This window comes from Corythoichthys intestinalis, chromosome 4, assembly GCF_030265065.1.
Source record: "Corythoichthys intestinalis isolate RoL2023-P3 chromosome 4, ASM3026506v1, whole genome shotgun sequence".
Taxonomy (NCBI): domain Eukaryota; kingdom Metazoa; phylum Chordata; class Actinopteri; order Syngnathiformes; family Syngnathidae; genus Corythoichthys; species Corythoichthys intestinalis.
In genome coordinates, this window is record NC_080398.1 from 29,558,581 (window position 1) to 29,580,813 (window position 22,233).

Consider the following 22,233-nt stretch of genomic DNA (forward strand, 5'->3'; position numbering starts at 1 on the left):
AAGGGAGCTGTACAAGCATGAAGCAGAAAAACAAATACATTTTTTAAAATAAGAACCCGATCCTTTTAATCCGATTCCGATCCTCTGAAAAACGGTGCGATCGGCCTGATTTGCGATTACGTGATCAGATCGTGACATCCCTAGTAATTACTATGTTATTACAAAGTAATGACTATATACAGTATCACTTGGGCACTCCCAGTCAAAAAAGACTGGACATCTAGTGCTATCAATGACACTGAAAAATGAGCATCCAAGTCAAAATGGATTGGACGTCTCGCACCGTCAATCGCAGGTATACTAAGACTGCAGCAACTAGTTGATTAATTGTTTAGCAGATGACTTGTCATCCATTTTGACAATCAATAAACCGTTTAGAGACCATTGTTCAACTCAAAATTGTCCAAATCTTTTTTTTCAACTTCTTAATAACATCTTTTTTTGTTTATTTCTATTTCCCTTCAAAAAGGGTAGGAAACTGGAAATATTCTCATTTTTTACACTTATTAAATAACAAAAAAAGGAGGGAAAAATTGACAAAAAAAAACAACAACATTAACAGTAAATATCAATATTTTTTATTTTTAAAAAATGGTTTCCGCATTTGTCCATTTTCATTTACTTTTTAAATTTCGATAAAAAAAGAACAAATGCAAATATATAATTTTTTTTTTTTAAGTTAAATAGCTTCTAATTAATTTTATTTATTAAAAAAATAATTTCAATAACAGAAAAAAGTTTTTTTTCCCAAAGTATTTTTGGATTGTATTTAATTTATTAAAAATACAATGACTGAAAAAAAAAAAAACCGCGAAAAATTTAAATATTTAATTGAATTCAAATAGTTTAAAAACAATTTTATTTATTATTAAAAATATTTTCAATAAAAGAAGAAAAGCTAGTTTTTTAGACACACAGTATTTTGGAATTGCATTTTATTTATTAAAAATACAATAACTGATTTTTTTTTTATAAAACAAAGGAAAATATGTAAATATTTTATTTATTTTAATTTAAATAGCTTATAAACAATTTTATTTATTTATTCATAAAAATATTTTCAATAAAAGAAAAAAGCTATTTTTCAAAGTTTTTTAGACATGCACCATTTTTGAATTGTATTGCATTTAATGTATGTAAAAATACAATGATCAAAAATCCCCAAAAATAAGAAGAAAAAAACAGTACTCTCTTTAATTCATATTAGTTCATTTGTTCTATTTTTTTCCCATTTCTGAATTTGACCTTTTTAAAAATAAATATACATTATATATTTATTTATCACTATTTATTGTGAAGTATTATTGAAATTATTCAGTCACACCATTAGAAGAAATGTACTACTACATGCATGATATTAACAAATGTGGCAATAATAAAAGAAATCCGCACGGAACTGCACCGTTGGTTGGTCGGTTGTCCTTGGTTTACTGCCAAATAGCATGCTGATGCCAGTTAAGAAATATAGCTGAAATGACTATCATGGACACTACATTAAATAAGACTACATTAAATAAGATGGAAAAAACAAGAAATATTAACTGCGGTCTGCAATACAGAATTCACATCAAATTATTTTTTTTAATTAATTACATTTTACCAAAAAACATCAAGTTGATGCACGTGATTGACTTTCGCGGGTCACCCAAAATGCTGCGGTGGGCCAGATCTGGCCCTTGTGCCTGCAGTTTGACACCCCTGGAACAACTTTGCGTTAGGACTTGCCTGCATCTCCCGGTCACCATATTTATTAGGGTGACGGCTTCCCAAGCTCTTCCTCCGTAGCTTCTTCAGCTGCGACTGACAACGCTCGATAGAGTCGGTTTTGGTTCGACGCTCGGTCTGGTACTTCTTCAGCGTGGCCTGAAGGAGGACAAGCATTGTCTGGTGAACTCCACGTGAACCGAACGTCATCTAAAGGACGACTTACGGTGAGGTATTTGATGTCCAGTTCCAGCTTCTGCTCCAGCTGGGCCAGCAGTTCGGAATGAAACAACTTGAGCTGTTGAAGAACAGCCAAATGATGAATTAATGTTAATTCAGTTGACATGTCGCGCTCTTCCTTTGTCTTACCACATCTTCCAGCTGCACCTGGATCTGTCTGTGGACTTCAGCCATCTGAAACAATGTGTCTCCTGCATAACAGGGTTACACAGAAGAGATGTTTTATTTATCTATTTTTTTAACTCATTGAACTCATTGGCTGCCATTTACAGCGCTAGATGTCCAATCCATTCTGATAACTTTTTTTTGTGATTTTGTTTGAATATTGAATTGAATATGGAATTGTGATAACTGAGGAGCATCACTAATACTTACAATTAAAAATAAAGCAATTTAAACTGGGAAAACTGACAGCAACAGACGTCCAGTGTTATTACTATGTTATTACAATGTAATTACTATATGGAACTTCGCCCCTTGTAGTCAAAAAGGTTTGGATGTCTAGCGCTGTCATTGGCACTGGAAAAATGAGCATTCACGGACAGTCTTCCCGATGTAAATGAACATCTATCGGAATCAATGGCTGTTATGCACACAATCAGAGTCAGACTTTATTTACTAAGTTTGTCCACTTGATCATTAGTAACAACTAGCTAAACATTTAGCTTCTACTCTTGAGACAAAGTTAACATTAGTGCCGATTTGCCACCCTTTTAACTGTGATTATGTCAAATATTGTAAATAACAAACAAGTCATGTCATAATAATGCTTATTTCCGATCATTGATGAACATGGAACAGCAAACCAGGGAAGAATTTTGAAGCCTACAATTGTGGAATGAACCAATTGGTATAAAAACAGCCATGCAAAATAGCTGGACGGCAATAAATCTTTCTGTTCCAGGCTGATGTTTTAACGCTATTTTAAAAAGATTTATGGCAGTCTCACACATCGTACAACTGACCCTATTCATGGCAAGTTTCTCAAAACAGTAACTATTCATGGCCAAATAGTGAAAGCTTTGCTACTACTCCTACTGATAGGCAAAGTCAGACAAAGTTTAGTTTTGTAGTAAAATAGCCCGCCCACACATGTCAACTATATTAAAACTTACTAAAACACACATTTTAAACTAGAGCAGGACGATAAGGCCTGAAAATAACTCTCACAAAATTCAAAATAGTTACAAAAACACGGCTGGATTTCATCTATTGCCAATCAAAGTGGTTTCTTTTGTGTATGAAAATAAGACTCATTAATACATTCATTTTTCAAGCATCTTATTCTCACGAGGGTCGCGGGGGTGCTTGAGCCTATACCAGCCGACTATGGGCAGTAGGCGGGGTACACCCTGAATCGGTTCCCAACCAATCACTCGGCACCAAATTTATCATTGGATTTTGTGTATGAAAATAAGACTCATTAATACATTCATTTTTCAAGCATCTTATTTTCACGAGGGTCGCGGGGGTGCTGGAGACTATACCAACCAACTATGGGCAGTAGGCGGCGTACACCCTGAATCAGTTCCCAACCTATCACACGGCACCAAGTTTATCATTGGATTTTGGATTTTGTGGATGAAAATGAGATTGATCGCATTAATTTCATGCGAATAGTCACAATTATGATTACAATTAGCCCTGGATAATATATTGTGACTGTCTTTGGGAGTTTGAGTATTTGCATTGAGGCCACACAACGCAGTAGTATGCAGCGAGCGGCTGGCATGTCGCCCTCTTGACACTCCCGCCCGCCTCCCCCGCTGTTTTGGGCATCACAATGAGATCATGTGGTGTTGTTAATCTCCCAACAATGAGTCCACTCTCTCCCTTTCCCTGTGTTTCCTCGCTCTCTACATTTCCTCTGGTGTCTTCATCTCTCTTCCCCGGACAAACACAAAGCTCCGAGCCCCACCGGCTATTTCCCCACGGCCCGAACCTTATGAGCTCATTGCCCACTCACCCAACTCCTTGGAGCCTTGGCTGTCGCTAGCCAGCTCTCCCAGCTTGACCAGAGCATCAAAGTAGCCTTTTGCCGCTACAGTCACTCCTGTAGAAGGCAGGACATGATAGGAACTTTCATTATTTTCTATCACCGCGCCATATATTGTTTTCGGACTAACCTGTGAGTGCTTTCTCATAGTGTTTGCCCATTGTGACAAAATTTTTCAAACTGGGGTTAAAGTGGTCCAAAATGCCCTGTTGGAAAACATCATACACGTTAGACACATACATAAATACCCCAAATTATGAACAGTATAAAATGCCATGATAAATTTACTGAACTGAGTATGAAATTAATTGACAACTATTTTGAGTCGATTAATTTTATTTTTTAAGATTTTGTTGACCTAAATATTGTCCAAATCCTCAGTTATGAGCCTCTTAATAAGAAATATACTGATTTAATTTTCATTTAAACATTTTTTTCTTATTATTTGTACAATTATTATTATTTATTCTATTTTGTAATTCATTAAAACATTTGTAAATATTTTCTTTTTTTTTTTTAAACAGATTTTTGGGAAATTTTATAAATGGAAACATTTTCAATAAAAAAAAGTAAAAAAAACAAAAAAGTAAAAATTTTTTTTAAAGTTTTTTTTTATTTTTAAACTTGATTTATTTTTACAATAAAAAATACAGTAAATATCTTCATTTTAGCACTTCAATGGTAATTATGCTTATTTATTTTTCATTTTAAAAATTCCAATTGTTATTTGTTTGTTATTGTTATTGATTATTACTAATTTTATTTTGCAATTAATGTAAAAAATGAAAGATTGCAAATGTTTTCTTTCTTCTTTATTTTCTAAAAAAAATTTAAACTTATTTATGGAAAAATATTTTCCATATATAAAGGTAAAAAACCTGTAAATATTCTTTTTTATGTATTTTTACAGTTTTTTTTAAAAACTTGATTTATTGTTTATAAATACTGTGAATATCCTCATTTTAACCCTTCAATAACAAATATTCTTATTTTTCATTTTATTTTTTTTACATTGCTCTTTATATTTATTTTAAATGAATTAAAATTAAAGAATAAAGAAAAAAAATTTCATACAATTTTATGATTATGTATATCATGCATATTATTAATAAAAGTGTAACAATAACGGTCAATTTTATTTTTCTAGTTCCTTTACAAATGTTTTTCAAATGTTCATTATTTTGTAAATACAAAATACAATGAATAATAAATATTTATAATATCAAAGTAAATATTCGTATTTTCCTTTCAGAAAAATATTTGTAATTATTTGTTTATTTACATTTTTTTATTTATATGAAACAACAAGAGAAAATGTAAAATTTTCATTAATTAAATGTGTTCATTTTTATTTGTTTATGAAAACATTTTTCTGTTTTGATATGAGATCTTTGTAATAAATTAAAATGGTATATTTGCAAACATCTTTTTTTAAGGGGAAAAACAATACAGTGATCCCTCACTACTTCACTCTACAAACTTCGCACCCACAGTGCATCGCGGATTTTTTTCCCCAATTAAAAAATAAATAAATAAATACAGATGAGCTGTCCTGATCCGATCACGTAGTCTCACTCTCACTCCTGCTGCTTTTTTTGGTCACGCAGCGCACTGGAGCTGCTAATTAAAGTTAACGATGATTGACAGACATTAAGGTTTGATCTTGCCAGAGATGCTTGGAACCCGAAGCGCCAAAGCGCCGCATGCGTCAATCATTATTAACTTGTTAACCAGTTGCTGTGGCAACTCATTGTGTGCAAGTGAGCAACTTGAGCGGATTTGAGTGGATTTACTCAATGAAGCACTTAATAAAGACAAGCATTTTTCTACTTTATTCTTGTTTGAAATTAATTCAGTGGGACAGTAGCATGTTAAAACTTATCATAATGATTACATTTGAAGTGCTTAAAAAACATTCATTAAAATATGTATACATAAAAATTTTTTTAAATTGTACTTTGGGAAAAAAGTGAAAAAAAAACATGTCTTATATGTATCTCTTTCCTATGCTAAATCTGAATAAATACATTGAAAACACACTGGTCCCCATTAACCGCGAAAAACAAGGGATCACTGTATACAGACATAATATTTACTTTCCAATGCACATTTCCAGCTAAAATGAAAATGATACAACAGTAAATATTGTGAATTTCACATGATCTGATTAATCGACCTATCGGAAATATTTCAGTGATTAATCAACTATCGAAAAAATCGTTTGTGACAACCCTGTTTTCCATACCTTATAGACATTTTCCGTCATCTTGTTGACTTCGTCCGTTCGTGACATTTTGTTCTTTTATATCTTCGCTCTTCTATGTGGGTTTTCACTGATGGAACTCTTTCTTCTCGGTCAGAACGCTCTAATTCACAGGAGATAAAAAAAAAGATACAAAGACTGAGAATTTAAGAAAGGGAGTCTTCATATTTATTCAAATGTGTTAAATGACTGCAGATGATTGGCAAAAGTATGTGATAAAAAAGCCACTAGAGGGTATTTAGAGGTTGCCGCGACCTCCCGTCAAGATACGAGCGGTCGCCCTTGACTAAAAGCAGATATTTTCTCACAGATCTCCTCCCAGAATGGCCGGGCCAATTCCAACACTATCACGCTAATGAAAATATTATGCAAGATAGTAACAATGAGGGCTGAGCGCAGGTGTCACTGAAAAAAGCTTATGTCCAGTCTGCTTTCGAAATTGGCAGCCATTAGGTTTATTATGTGAGGCAGATTACAGGCAAGACGTTGACCCAGATCAGCTAATACTACGTGACACAAAGAAAACAGTCCCAGACTCTTGCTCATTAGGGCCACCCGGGTGTTTTTTTTTGTTGTTCTATGTGACAGAAGAAGGGAAAAGAAGCCAAGAATTTTTTAATTCTTCTTAAGCGCAGAATATCTGGACAGCTTTTCGACTAGGGGAGTTGAAATGTTTTTGCATAAGAGGGGAAAGCCTGCAGGTGGTTGGGCTCTGACACAGAAGATGCATTCATGTGCTTGAGCCTCTTTAAATGTGAAGTAGGGTGCGAGGCGACTAATTGATACACTTTAACACATTTGATGCAAAAGGACTACCTTTCTAGCTATTACGGTAGCAAATTTGTGATAATACAAGATGGATTGTTAGGACAATTATATGATATTTGCCGACATTAAAAATAATACACAATTTGATCCGTTTAACAGACAGTATTTGTGGAAAGGTTTCAGTTTAGTCGTCCGGTAATGACTTTTCAAGTGATAACCAATATCCCGATACTGTCCAACTCCAAAAATTCGATACCAATATCAAACCGATACCGATATATGGGGTCGTGGACTTAACATATTACGACTAATTGTATTGCGATGCCCTACTGGATGCTTTAATAATGATAAATGTAACAACTTACTTGATTCAATGAAAATGTATATGTAATGTAATTTTACAATTAATTATTGCTCATTGAATTTTTGCACCATGAATGCAAATGGGCTGCTCACATAACAAATCCCAAGCATCTTATTTTTGAGAGATTTAATGGTTGATAAGCATAACTGCTGTGCTAAGCTGTGACCAGTCCTTGTACAAAGGCAGAAGCCTTCTACATTCACTTTGAAGGCAACATGCATATTGGCCCAGAACGAAAAAACGAAATGAAACGATATTGATATTATGCGATATAATTTTAAAATTCTTTTATCCATCGATGTATTCCAATAATATCGGACAACTCTATTTCTGATATTTAAAAACAAGTTCAAAGTTTCTTGCTTGGAACCTACAGGCAAGCATAGGTTTGCAATTAATTAATGTAATTCACCCCAAGATGTTTGCATTTATATTTAACACATATACATCAAAAAGCATTGGGGGACATATGCAATAATATTAATTAAAAAAAATTTTTTTTTTAAAAAGATAAAGGGAATTAATCAGAAAAATATAATTAAATATTGGAATACTGTAAATTGGAACATTTTTGTAATTAAAAATGTGGAATGTATTCATAATTTCCTTCTTTTTTTCATTATCATTTATTAATTATTAATTTAAAAATATTATATCTACAGATACAGTTGCCCGATTTCAGGTAGCCGATAACAGCATTTCGAAAATGATATTGGATAATAACGACTACGGTTCTTCATTATTGGTTTTGGGCCAATATGCATGTTGCCTTTAAAGTGAATGTAGAAGCCTTCTACCTTTGTACAAGGGCTTGTCACAGCTTAGCAGAGCTTCTCCTTATTTTTCACAGAATGTTTGCTTGGCAAACCATGAAGTTATTACATTTATCATTATTAAAGCATCCAGAGGTGCAACCAGCCATAACATGTTAAGTCCACAACTGCATTTATCGGTATTGGTTTGATATCGGTATCTGATTTTTTGAATTGGACAATATCTGGATATCGGTTAACGGGTAAACAGTCATTATCAGACAACTCTATATACATAGTACTACTAAAGAATGTTCTGTATTTACTTTTTTATTTTTTAATGATTTTAGGACTTCACATTTTTAGTAGCATTTTTTAAATTTAATTTTCTCGATATAGTATTTTTTATCAATACAATTAACGTAGGCATGTATTCCTCAAATGCTTTATTTATATTTGGTAACTCTTTGGCTGCCATTAACGGCATTCACTGTCAGCCCTCCCATTTCAAATGGATTGCACGTCTATTAGCGACAAAGTTAACAAAACTCGACACCTTTCGCTGGGCAGTCTAAAAATAACCAGTCTTCTTAATCTTTACAAATAATAGTAAAAAGATGCTAATTCACTTTGGCTAACTGTCATTAGGCTAAATTTTGTTAGCTTGTACTGTAAAGGATTTTAAAAACACTGAAAAATGGCATTAGTCTTAGCTGTGCTAGCTTGCTAGCAGAAAACAGAAAACTAGGTTAAAATAATGAGCAAACTTCCTGTTTTTCTAGCTTAAAAAAATAATAATACATAAATAAAAAATTGAAATTAATTTAAAAAATAAAGATAAAATTTAAATATTGTAAAAAATGGAAACAAATTTTAAAAAGAATGAAAAATAATTACGAAAATATCATTATATCAAACCAGTTCGGTGCATCTTTCTGAAGCTCGCTGCCAGCCCTCCCAGTTCAAATAGATTACACGTCTATTAGCGACAAAGTTAGCTAAAACTTGAGACCTCTCGCTGGGTGATTTAAAAATTACCAGTCTTCTCACTCTTCATGAATTATAGTAGAAATTATGAACATTTCTTCGGAGTTGCTAATTCTCTTCGGCTGTCATTAGCCTAAATTTTGTTAGCTTGTACTGTAAAGGATTTTAAAAGCAATGAAAACTCAATAGTCTTAACTGTGCTAGCTTGCTAGCAGAAAACAGAAAAATAGGTTAAAATAATGAGAAAATTTCCTGTTTTTCTTGCTTTAAAAATAAATAAATAAATAAATAATGGAAATTAATTTTAAAAAGAATGAAAAGTTATTTAGAAAATATTATTTTATCAATCCAGCTCGGTGCATCACACTGAAACTCGCTGCCAGCCCTCCCAGTTCAAATAGATTGCACGTCTATTAGCGACAAAGTTAGCTAAAACTTGAGACAAAGTTAGCTAAAACTTGAGACCCCTCGCTGGGCGATTTAAAAATTACCAGTCTTCTCACTCTTCATGAATAATAGTAGAAATTATGAACATTTTTTCGGAGTTGCTAATTCACTTCGGCTAACTGTCATTAGCCTAAATTTTGTTAGCTCGTACTGTAAAGGATTTTAAAAACAATGAAAACTCAACAGTCTTAACTGTGCTAGCTTCCTAGCAAAAAACAGAAAAATAGGTTAAAATGAAAAATAATGAGAAAACGTTTTCCTAGCTTTAAAAAAAATAAAAAAATAAAAAATGGAAATTAATTTTAAAAAGAATGAAAAGTTATTAAGAAAATATTATTTTATCAATCCATATCAGTGCATCATTCTGAAACTCCCAGTTCAAGTAGAGTGCACGTCTATTAGCGACAAAGTTAGCTAAAACTTAAGACCTCTTGTTGGGCGGTTTAAAAATTACCAGTCTCACTCTTTATGAATAATAGTAGAAATTATAAACATTTCTTCGGAGTTGCTAATTCACTTCGGCTAACTGTCATTAGCCTAAATTTTGTTAGCTCGTACTGTAAAGGATTTTAAAAACAATGAAAACTCAATAGTCTTAACTGTGCTAGCTTGTTAGCAGAAAATAGAAAAATAGGTTGAAATAATGAGAAAACTTCCTGTTTTTCTAGCTTGAAAAATAAATAAATAAATAAAAAAAGGAAATTAATTTTTAAAAGAATGAAATTTTATTAAGAAAATATTATTCTATCAATCCAGATCGGTGCATCATTCTGAAACTCTCAGTTTGTAGATTGCACGTCTATTAGCAACAACGTTAGCTAAAACTTGAGACCCCTCGCTGGGCGATTTAAAAATTACCAGTCTTCTCACTCTTCATGAATAATAGTAGAAATTATGAACATTTCTTCGGAGTTGCTAATTCACTTCGGCTAACTGTCATTAGCCTAAATTTTGTTAGCTTGTACTGTACAGGATTTTAAAAACAATGAAAACTCAATAGTCTTAACTGTGCTAGCTTGCTAGCAGAAAACAGAAAAATAGGTTAAAATAATGAGAAAACGTTTTTCTAGCTTTAAAAAAAATAAAGAATGGAAATTAATTTTAAAAAGAATGAAATTTTATTAAGAAAATATTATTCTATCAATCCAGATCGGTGCATCATTCTGAAACTCCCAGTTTGTAGATTGCATGTCTATTAACGACAAAGTTAGCTAAAACTTGAGACCCCTCGCTGGCCGATTTAAAAATTACCAGTCTTCTCACTCTTCATGAATAATAAACTCAATAGTCTTAACTGTGCTAGCTTGCTAGCAGAAAACAGAAAAATGGGTTAAAATAATGAGAAAACTTCCTGGTTTTCTGGCTTTAAAATAAATAAATAAATAAATAAATAAATAATTGAAATTATTTTTTAAAAGAATTAAAAGTTATTAAGAAAATATTATTTCATCAATCCAGATCGGTGCATCATTCTGAAACTCGCTGCCAGCCTCTCCCAGTTTAAATGGATTAGACGTCTATCGCTCTAAGTACTGTTTTATGAAGGAAGGTTGTTGATGTATTTCCTTATTTTGAGTCTTGTAATTGGTAACACATCAAAGTTACTGTGTGTTCTTATTTATTTATTTATTTCAAAAAGTTCATTTTTAGAGTAACTCTGGCATATGTATCACCATCGCCATCAATGGCAGTCATACCTTACTACTTTTTGATCTTAAAAAAAATGAACAGCAACCTATTCAGACTGTTTCCTGACATTAAAAGCACCAAAATGTGTACAAAAAAAGTTAAGTCGTACTTCAATAATATAATAAACCACCACAACAAAATCAAGCCAAGTAAGCACAACAGCGGTAATAAGTTACCTTGCATTCATCTCATTGTCGGAAGAGGCGAGCGATGATGAGCAGTCCTCTCTTTTCTTCCGTCGGCGAGTTAGTGAGTGGGGGGTTGTTCATTCGGCAGGCCACTAAATCTCAACTCCCCTCCACCCCTTTTTCACATGCTCTCTCTCTCCCTGGCCTGCACACAAGAATGGAGGTCAGATATTTGGTGCCGTTCAGTACCTCTCCTCATTACTGAGCCGATTAACAACAACAAAAAAAAGAGTGAAAAGTGTCCAGAATTTCTCTCTCTCCCCACTCTACGTCCACCCTGCTCCCCACCAGAGCCCGGTCAGCCTCCAAACCAGCTCTCGCTCCCCTCGCTGGGCCTGAATAACAATGAGCTGACAGGACCTGGTCTGAATAGCAGCGGGAGAATAATGACTTGGACTTTTTAAGCCAAAAAAGAAAAAAAGCCGGGTGCAGTAACACAGGCATGGCCTACATAGATCAAGAGTAGCACACATTCCTGTTCCCTAAAGGACGCGGTGGACAGGAGGAGGCCTCGCTGCATGCAAACAAGTTGGAGGAAGCTTTAATCTCGACTTTTTCACCAGTTTGACATGGCCAAGACGTAGAAGGACCTTGCTTTTGTTTTCTGCTACTTCATTAAATTGAAATTAGTTCGCTCATTTTTTTTCATTACAATTTTGGATTGATACTGTCAAGCCCCTTTCAGACATTATATGAATTCTAGTCACGAGACTGTGTTTAAGTGGTTCACGTTTATGTGTGAACAAAATCTTCCGGTTCACTTTATGCCAGGATTACACGGTAATCTACAGCCTAGCGACCTAAACTGCAAAATACAGAATTTTACCGCTAAAATATTGCTGGAACAACACAAATCACATAAAAACAGAATAGTTTCTCGGTAACAACAACTTTTTTAAAATGTAAAATCATAACATTGTCATTTTTTTAACATTGTGATCCTTATACAGTGAGGAGCAGAGGTACAGTGTATCACAAAAGTGAGTACACCCCTTGCATTTCTGCAGATATTTAAGTATATCTTTTTATAGGACAGCACTGACAAAATGACACTTTGACACAATGAAAATTAGTCTGTGTGCAGCTTATATTAGAGTTAATTTATGTTCCCCTCCAAAAAACTCAAAATATAGCCATTAACTCATTTGCTCCCAAAAATGTATAAATACAATCTATTTTTAATTGTTTCAGTATCCCAAAGATGTATTTATATGTCTTTTACGGTTTTTTTTTTCATAAGAGACATCTCTGGGTTCTAATTCAACTGAGCTCCAAAGCACAAAGTTGAAAATCCATTTCAAAGCAATAAAACTGGCCACTGGAGGGCAGTAGTGCATTTGGTAAGACCCGCAACCCGATTCAATGGCAACGAACGGCCGGGCCACACAGCCGATGCGCCGGCGTAAGATGCCAGGCGGCGGACGACCGAGCAGAACAACCAAGAGGATGCCTGGGATGCCAGGCGCTGGACGACCGAGCAGGACGACCGGGACCACCAGTGCAGCAGAAGATGCCGTAGAGTCTGTGCTGCTCGCTGAGCAGACCCCGCAGAGTCTCAAAAAAATCCATCTTTATGAGACAGGCGGTGATGACAGAAAAGTTTACCTGGCTGTCGCGGCGACAACAGCGTCACCTCTCAGTTAGTTATGTGTAAATAAATTGTTACTTTGCTATCAAAAGCTCTATTTGTCTTGTTGTTTAACTAATTTTGTATAAGGAAAACATTCAAATGTTTGGGATGTAACTAACGCAAAGAATAGCTGTGTTAAAGTCAAAGTTATGTTTGAAATGTATGCTGTCACAAAAAGCTCAATTTCTCTATTTTTTCATCAGAAATTGGAAAATTGCTCAAACTAAGCTACTATCTAATGCTGATTTCTAAAGAATGGAAAAAGATATTAACTTACTTTTTTCCTGCTGAAAGAAGAGAGTCTAATATTTCTTTTGGTGGGTTCCATGTTTATATAGCAACAGAACACAATTTTCTGTGGGCCTTGCAAAATCAGTCGAAATCCAGTGAAACGGCCATGAGCGAAAGGTGTCTCACCGGTGAAAATGGCTTGGAGTGAATGAGTTAATATCTAAACCCCTGGTAACAAAAGTGAGTACACCCCTTAGAAACTACGTACGTCCCTAAATGTCCAAATTGAATACTGCTTGTCATTTTCCCTCCAAAATGTCATATGACTCGTTACAGGAGTGCTGTCAGCATTGCTGCAGAGATTGAAGAAGTGGGGGGTCAGCCTGTTAGTGCTTAGACCATACGCTGTACTCTACATCAAATTGGTGGGCATGGCTGTCACTCCAAGAGGAAGCCTCTTCTGCAGATGGTACACAAGAAAGCCCGCAAGTAGTTGGTTGAAGACATGTCAACAAAGCACATGGATGACTGGAACCATGTCCTATGGTCTGATGAGACGAAGATTAATTTGTTTGGTGCCGATGGTCTCAAGCATGTGCAGCGGCGACGAGGTGAGGAGTACAAAGATAAGTGTGTCATGCCTACAGTCAAGCATTATGGGTGGGAATGACCTCCCTACACCTCTTCAATCTCTGCAGCAATGCTGACAGCACTCCTGTAACGAGTCACATGACATTTTGGAGGGAAAATGACAAGCAGTACTCAATTTGGACATTTAGGGATGTACGTAGTACCCATGCGGTGTACTCATTTTTGTTGCCAGGGGTTTAGATATTAATGGCTATATTTTGAGGGGGAAATAAATCAACTTTATTATATAAGCTGCACACAGACTACTTTTCATTGTGTCAAAGTCTCATTTTGTCAGTGTTGCCCATGAAAAGATATACAGTACTTAAATATCTGCAGAAATGCGAGGGATGTACTCACTTTTGTGATACACTGTATTTGCACCCCTTGTGATTTTGTAATTTCACCTACTTAGAAATTAGGTAGAGGTCTGAAATTTCAATCACAGATGCATTCCCACTAATAGACACATAATCTAAAAAAAAAAAAATACGGAACTCACGTTGTTTGATTTTTAAAAAATAATTTATTTGTACTTTACTGGGGTTCATAAGTGTTTGTACTCCTGAGAATATTTAGTGTGGAAGCCTTTGTTTGCAATTACATAGACTTACATATACACTTTCTGTGTATTAATCATTTTTTCACATATGGAAACAAGGATTTTGGTCCATTCCTCCACACAAATCTTCTCTAAATCTGTCACTTGTCGGGGCTGTCGTTGAGAAACACGAAGTTTCAGTAAAGCATGAGGGTTCCACCCCTGTACTTCACAGTGGGGATGGTGTTTTTGGGATTGTACTCCTCCTTCTTTTTCAAAGTAAAGTTTGCACCAAAAAGTTCTACTTTGGTCTCATCAAACCATATGACTTTCTCCTATGACCCCTCTGCATCATTCATATGGTCCCTGGCAAACTTCAGACGGGCCTTCACATGTACTGGCTTCAACAGGTGAACCTTCTGAGCAATGCATGATTATAAAACCATTGTACCTCAATGTTTTACTGACAGTAGCCTTTGAAACTGTGCATCTTCAGGTGATTGACCAGCTTCTCCCATCTAGTTGTAGCCTGAGCCCGCACTTTTCTCATCATGAGTGATGCCCCACGAGGAGAGATTTTACATGGAGCCCCAGTCCGTCGTCGATTATGAATCATGTTTAGCCTTCTCAATTTTCTAACAATTGCTGCAACTGTTGATTTATTCTCACCTAGCTGTTTTCCAATTGTCCCATAGCTTTTTCCAGCTTTGTGGAGCTCAACAATTTTTTTCTATGGTGTCTGTGGGGTGCACAGCTGACAATATTGAGCTCAAACAAGTGCTGGGTGGGTGGTTACTCATGGGGTAAATATGGACTTTTTTTTGAGGTAGACTGATAATGATGATGAAGCTTTTATATTTCGAGCATGCACAAAGAAACAGAAATACAGTATAGTCATAATTATTGCTGATTCTCAGAGGTACAAATACTTATGAACCCCAGTAAATTACAGATAAATTATTCTTAAAAATCATACAATGTGAGTTCCGGATTTTTTGGGGGGGGATTATGTCTCTGTAAGTGAAAATGCATCTATGATTGAAATTTCAGACCTCTACCTATTTTCTAAGTAGGCGAACTTGGAAAATCACAAGGCGTGCAAATACTTCTGCTCCTCACTGTATAATCAGTGTTGATGGTGATGTTACTGTACTTTTATCATTCTTCCCTTCTCAACTGGAATTTTAACCCACACTGCCATCTTGCCACTCATGCGTGCTGACTAAGAAGCTACTGAAGACCAGTTAGAACAAGAGTTGTGCGTGTAACCTATTAAAAAAAAACATATATTCCATGAGTACCTAAACAAGTGTGCTGGTGACTAAATGTATACTATACTGGGCTATTACCTCAGTAGTCAGCACGCTTGACTACCACTGACAGTAAACCTTTTCCAGTTTTCCCGTTTTTTATTTTTATTTCAAAGCAACACTAGGTAACTTTTCAACCTTTATAAAATATTTTTGTAACACTTGTGATAATAAGTCGACTGACAACTAGTTGAATGACACCTCTTTTATATTTTGAGGGGGATCTGTACAGCTTTCATCGGCACTAATTAACATTGAGGAGGGTGGCAGCAACCGTGCGACACAAAAAACTACAAATGTGCTGACTTGTTTACAGCATACGTCACTTCCCCCTTTCCCCAATCATTATAAAAAAGGAAGTCGATGCGAACGCTTTCGCACAAATTCTGCACAGATGGCACAGCAAAAAAAAAGAGACAAAAAATTTTGTCCGAGGAAGAAAAAAAATACTGAAGAATAAACACATTGGCACGGCTTTCACTCGCTGGCGTGACATCCCCCCGCCCCCCTCAGCTGACAAGTTCGGGTGGGGTGGAGGGTTGTTAACCACGTGGTTGCTAACCGTCTTATGCTATTGTTTAGCCACAACTGGATTCATTACCTAATTACAGTTCATTCTTCACACAGCCGCTGGAAACAGAAATGTTGTTTAATCCATCTGAAGGCGAGCGGGAGATGATTTTACGCCACTGTGCGGGTGTGCGCTGGTACTCAGGGAAAACGCAGTCTTCCTTCAGGCAAAACACTATCGCTTTTGTCCACTAGCACCGCTAAAACCGACCAAACTGAAAAGTTACCTGGTATTACTTTAAACGGTACAGCCACAAAGTATTTTACCATTTACTTTTACAGTGTCGTCACAGAAAAAATGACACCAAGATGTGAGGCAAATCGATTGTCAAACCGATTTGTTGTTAATTCAATTTCCACTTTGCTTGATTTTTAAATTCACTTTACTAGAGTTGTGGAGGACCTAAAGCTCACCCACAATTCATCAAAAAAAAACCTTAATGGGAAAACAGCCAAGTAACAGGTCATATTCTCAAGAAAATTAAAAATTAAAGGTAAATTGTGCCCTAATAGTAAGTGCTACTGTTCAGTAACGCACCGAACATAGAAATAAATCAATGTCAGCTCACAATAATGTTTTTTTGTTATTTAATTTAGTTCTGTAACTCAAAGACAACATTTAAGAACTCATGTACAGCTTTAAAGAGGCTAACTAAGCGAGGCTAAAACTATATTTCCTAGCTTAAACTCCAGTAAAATGGACGGCACAAGGCATTAAAACACGCAATTTCAACTGCCATATTAATAATAAAGTCAACTGCTGACTAGATTTTGTTTTAAAACGAAAAAAAAAAAAATAATAATAATAATAATGATCAAATTTACTTGCATTTGTTTTCAATGAAATGAATTGTAGCCACTAAAACCCTTTTGACCAATAGAGGGCAGCATATCTGAACAAATTCCTTCGTTATTTTATAGACTTGTTTGCTAACATGTTTGCTTACTCATTTTCCTGTACTCTCAGCCTGGTTCCGTTTATATAAACCAACATTATTACACCAACACAGTGTTTCTCCCTCTTTTCTTGATTGAAGACAGCACAAGGCAACTTTGGTGAGAAAAAAACGTCACTGTGTCAAGCCGCCTGAAGTTAAAAAAGGAAAGCATTACGTCAATAATGACGCTCTTGTGCCGTATAGTAGTGTAAAAAAATGACGGTCACTTTAGTATCACATTTGTGAGGGATCTTAAGAGCTAAAACACTTTTGAAGTTAAAATGGTCGTGTCCGGTATAGTCGCTTTAGTAGAGAATGTGTACACTAGTACACAATGACGTACTGCGCAGCCTCGATTAGGATATATTTGTCCTCCTTTTTAAATTGCACTTGAACGCGACACACAACAGGTAGGCAAGAATGTGCTGCTAATTTTGTGGCATTTTATCTCAGTGGTTGCAATTGACTGCAATAGACGCCCAATCTATTTGACTGGGAGGGCTGACAGCGATGTTTCGATCAAAGTTAAGATGTGAGGTTACAACAGCTTTATAAAACAAAACAAAAAAAAGCGAACAAATTCCCAGATCAAAAAAAGACATGGACCGCATTCATTTGATTTCATGATTTCATGTCTTTTTGCTTCTTTTCCCCCCCAGTTTATTACAGTTTGTCTTCATTAATTTTTGGAAGATTTAATTTCTTTTAATTGATTTTTTTTAGAATTATATATACTCCTATTTTTAATTTGCAGTTTTAATTTTTTTTATTTACTACTATTTAAATAATAAATTTTTCCCAAAATGGATCAATCATATTATTAAAAATTGATAGATTTATGAGGGGTGTTACAAAATATCGGATTGACAAATCGTGATACTTTGCATCCCAAAAGGTTGTCGATACTCTCGTGCCAAGAATTGAAATATATTTTTAAAAAGGTGACGATGTTTAAAAAAAAAAAAAAAAAAAAGGAAACAACTAGTTGCTACCAAAATCTTCAACTATAATAGTGTCTCAGTTAACTCTGTGGCTGCCATTGACGGCGCTCGATGCCCAATCCAATTAGGACTGGGAAGGGCGGATGAACTTCCGTTCATTTGAAACCAGCGCATTCACAGTCACTCTTTCCGATTTCCGGGGCATTTACAGGTCACTTCCTTTTCATTTTTGGGCATTTACAGGTCACTTCCTGTTGAGTTTGAGTGACTACCTATTCATTCCTGGGTAACTTCCAGTTCTGTAACCCAAAATCAACAGAAAGTGACCCATAAAATGCCCCAAAATGAACAGGAAGTGACAGAAAATCTAAAGGTAATGACCTGAAATGGCCCAAAATTGCCTCATTGCCAGGCATTGACTACCACTGACGGCCGTAGAAATAGGAGGGGCCCGTTTGAAGTGGGAGGAATTCATTTTCTGCCACCCTCCCAGTTCAAATGGTGTACCTCAAGCAACACGTCACTTTTGCTCATTAATATTCATGACGTTAGCAAATGTTGCTAGGCGGGTCAACCTCCTGTTTGTCCCTAATAGTAAATGCATGGAAATAGTGTATGAACGAGATGTGTACTGAGCTAAACCTACCAATTCTGTCCGAAAATGATGTCCCTGGTGCCAAATTCACTGGTAAAGATGTGGAAGAACATACAAATTTTCAGTTAAAGACATGTCTTGAGTGTCAAGTGTTGAAAAAGATGAGAAAAAGAGCTGACCTAATCCAGAGATTTTTATCAACACCTTTTTCTTGTGTGCATTGCCTTACGCCACTGACGATGACATTCTCTTGTTTCAACAACCTATCCTTTACCACCATATGCCCTGTCTTATATATTATATCCTCTGGTTGTCTTACGTCTCTGACCATTCTTGGGGGTAATTTACATTGCTATTTTTGTGTAGCGATCGCAAATGCCACATAGTGACAGCCAACAAACATTCTTAATTTTTTTCCATTAATAACAAATCCTAATTCTACAAATACACTTCCTTACTAAAGTTTTTTTTTTTTTTTACAACAGAAAAGGTAACAACAGCAGCAGTCAGATAACATTTTAAATTTTTTCAGGTCATTTATTGTCAAAAGCAGCACAGCAAAACGCCACGCTAAAAAATAAGTAAAAATATCAAAATGGCTTACCTCTTCTTCACATTTTTTCCTCCGAGTTTTTTGGTTTTGGAAAACGTATGAAGAAAACATCCTTCGTATGTTGTAATGTCTAGAGTCATTTCTACAAGTTCCATCACAGCAATGTTTACTTGGCATGTTCTTTTCTTAAAGATTACCAGAGAAAATAAGCAGAAATAACATGGATTGTATGCAAGGGCGTGTCTATGATGACCCACCTCTGCGTTACGATGGCGACGTCACGGTCTATAAATAGCATTCATGCGGTATGCTATTGAAGAAGGATGAAGATAGTTTTTCTGTTTATTAGTTGTTTTGTGGAATATCCTAGAATGATTTCCTGACCAATGTATCAATAAACTTTTTTTCGCCATATCGTGAGATCGTTATCGTGAGCTTTGCATCGCAAATCGTATCGTATCGTGACGTACCAAGAGGTTCCCACCCCTATATATACAGTCTATATTTTAATTAGGGCTGTCAAAATTATCGCAGTAACGGGCGTTAATTAATTTTTAATTAATCACGTTAAAATATTTGACGCAATTAACGCATGCACTGAATGAGCAGCTCTCGCATTGCCTCAAACAGATTTCAATGAGGCAGTTTATGGACATTAAGAGTGAAAAGAATGCCACCGGCCGCTTGGGGGCAGCGCAGCGCCGTTCCATACTAATGTTATTCCTTCTAATAGTGGGAGAATTAGTAGTTGTGAGACGTTTATGCTGTTGCTTTGTGCTCCACACATATTTCGGTAAGTTTGCTTTCTTTTAGTGGCAATTATGTGTCTCTTGTTGTATTTTGGGTAAGACATGCTCAGAGATATATCTGTTATAAAGGCGAGTGGACACAGGCATTCTTTGGGCTGCGCCGTTTATTGGCATACGCTTCTGCAACTCCTTCACAACAAATAGAAGTATCATTTAGTGAAAGCACAACAAAAATAATATTGCTATCTCTCAAAAAAAATAATGTTCACAAAAAGAAAAGCTCTTCAGTCTGTAGTAATGAGGCCCTATTCTCACACAGCTAAACAACAATGCAAAGTGAACTGGCATTACTCAGAGTTTGGTCACTCAATTCTTATTATTGTTATTTTTATTCTTATTATTATATTAACTACTTTTGATTGAAAATTGTACAAATTTTATGAAAACGAAAATATAAAGAGGGATTTTTATATAAAATTACTATAACTTGTAACTATAACATTTATCTTTTATGAACTACAAGTCTTACTATCCGTGGATCACTTAAACAGAAAGAATGTTAATAATGCGATTTGTGGATTTATTGTTATAATAAACAAATACAGCACTTATGTACAGTATGTTGTATGTATATATCCGTCTTGTGTCTTATCTTTCCATTCCAACAATAATTTACAGAAAAATATGGCATATTTTAGAGATGGTTTGAATTGCAATTAATTGCGATTAATTACGATTAATTAATTTTTAAGCTGTAATTAACTTGATTAAAAATTTTAATCGTTTGACAGCCCTAATTTTAATAGCTCATCGCAAAATACGTGCAGACAACATGAATACTACTGTACAGTTGGATATCAAATGGGGGCTGTTACATATTGTCCCATGAGCCGCAAGTTTGAGACCACTGTTCTATATGAATCATAATTCATGGACGAAATGGTTAAATAAATGATGAAATAAATAAAAGTTTTGCAAAGTAGCTTAAATGTAGTTAGTCAAATACATCCATTGTTTTCACCAACAGAGTGCTTGTGTGTGTGAAGTTCTACACCTTAAACATGTTGCGACGTGTCCCGCCGCCACCTCTGTGGCGTGTCCAGCTGGAATCGGTGGCGGCATTGCCAAAGCGAGATCATCAGGTGTCAGCGTTCTCGAAGGTGAGCGGTCCTGTTGGAGGCGTGGTCTTCAAAGCGAAGGAAGGGAGGAGGGAAGAGGGATTCAAAGAGTCTCCTCTGGAGTAAATCCCTCTCGAGCTGATCAGTGTCCTACAACTCCACTGCGGGTGCGTGGACGCTAAAGCCACAACATCAGGTAAGAATTCTGATTTTTTTAGACTAAAAGGTCGACCGATATATCGTCCTGCTGATATATGGACTTTATAGATCGGCCATCGCCTGATATATACCTGACATAAAAGGATAACTGCTATGTATACTGTTTGGTGATGATCTTTCATATGTAGGTTGACTGATACAGTATATCGGCCGGCCAGTATATGGGTGTTTTTTTCAGGCACGGCCAATACAAGCCGATATAATAGAATAACTGTCATCTTCATTGTTTAGGTGATGATCTTTCTCACGAAAATCTGATTTATTGGCCCGATATATCGACTTTTTTTCTAGATTGGCCGATATCAGCAGATATATAGCCAATATTCACTCAGTCGCTTACAGCCCCACCCAGTTGTAATGGATTGGGCGTCTATTCCCATCAATAAGTATTTTAAATATCAATCATCATATTGAGATTCTAAATTATAATTTTGTGGGAGCAATGTTTGAAGTTATATGACTAAAGACTAAACATTCAGAAATTGTCATTTTTAAATCAAGAATGAAGTGCAAATAAAGGAGACTATAAAATCCCCCCAAAAAAACATTAGTATGGTTATTTCATCAGAAGTCTTAGTTTTACAATCAATGACTTGAATGATTTTTTGTTGCTCTATATAATATTTATATATATTATTAGGGCCCGAGCACCAACATGGTGCGAAGGCCCTATTGTTCTGCAAAGGATTATTATTATTCCTTTTTCATGGCAAATGAAAATCGCCAATTTGAAGGTCTTAACATGCTCAAAAACTCACCAAAATTTGCACACACATGCGTCTTTGTGAAAATTTCGATAATTTGGCAACA

The 22,233-nt window shown here is 35.4% G+C and overlaps 2 protein-coding genes across 4 annotated transcripts in view; one reads left to right on the plus strand and one right to left on the minus strand.

Moving 5' to 3' along the window:
- Positions 1 to 11,656, minus strand: part of zgc:158689 (uncharacterized protein LOC791177 homolog) — a 28,056-nt gene extending 16,400 nt beyond the window's left edge. Inside the window, exons 1-7 of one of the 3 annotated variants that reach the window (XM_057834058.1) lie at positions 11,387 to 11,656; positions 6,186 to 6,306; positions 4,071 to 4,146; positions 3,911 to 3,997; positions 2,074 to 2,135; positions 1,931 to 2,002; positions 1,726 to 1,863 (exon numbers count right to left, since the gene is read on the minus strand). In XM_057834058.1, the coding sequence (XP_057690041.1) occupies positions 1,726 to 1,863; positions 1,931 to 2,002; positions 2,074 to 2,135; positions 3,911 to 3,997; positions 4,071 to 4,146; positions 6,186 to 6,233 (483 nt within the window). In that variant the 5' untranslated portion in view covers positions 6,234 to 6,306; positions 11,387 to 11,656. Of the gene's footprint in view, positions 1 to 1,725; positions 1,864 to 1,930; positions 2,003 to 2,073; positions 2,136 to 3,910; positions 3,998 to 4,070; positions 4,147 to 6,185; positions 6,307 to 11,386 lie in introns of those variants that run through there. The other 2 variants (XM_057834059.1, XM_057834060.1) reach the window with 2 other exon arrangements.
- Positions 11,657 to 17,239: 5,583 nt separating this feature from the next.
- si:dkey-283b15.2 (neuronal pentraxin-1) overlaps positions 17,240 to 22,233 on the plus strand; it is a 30,448-nt gene continuing 25,454 nt past the window's right edge. Inside the window, exons 1-2 of the mRNA XM_057834061.1 lie at positions 17,240 to 17,366; positions 21,114 to 21,400. The gene's annotated coding sequence lies outside the window, so the exon portion shown is untranslated. The remainder of the gene's footprint in view (positions 17,367 to 21,113; positions 21,401 to 22,233) is intronic.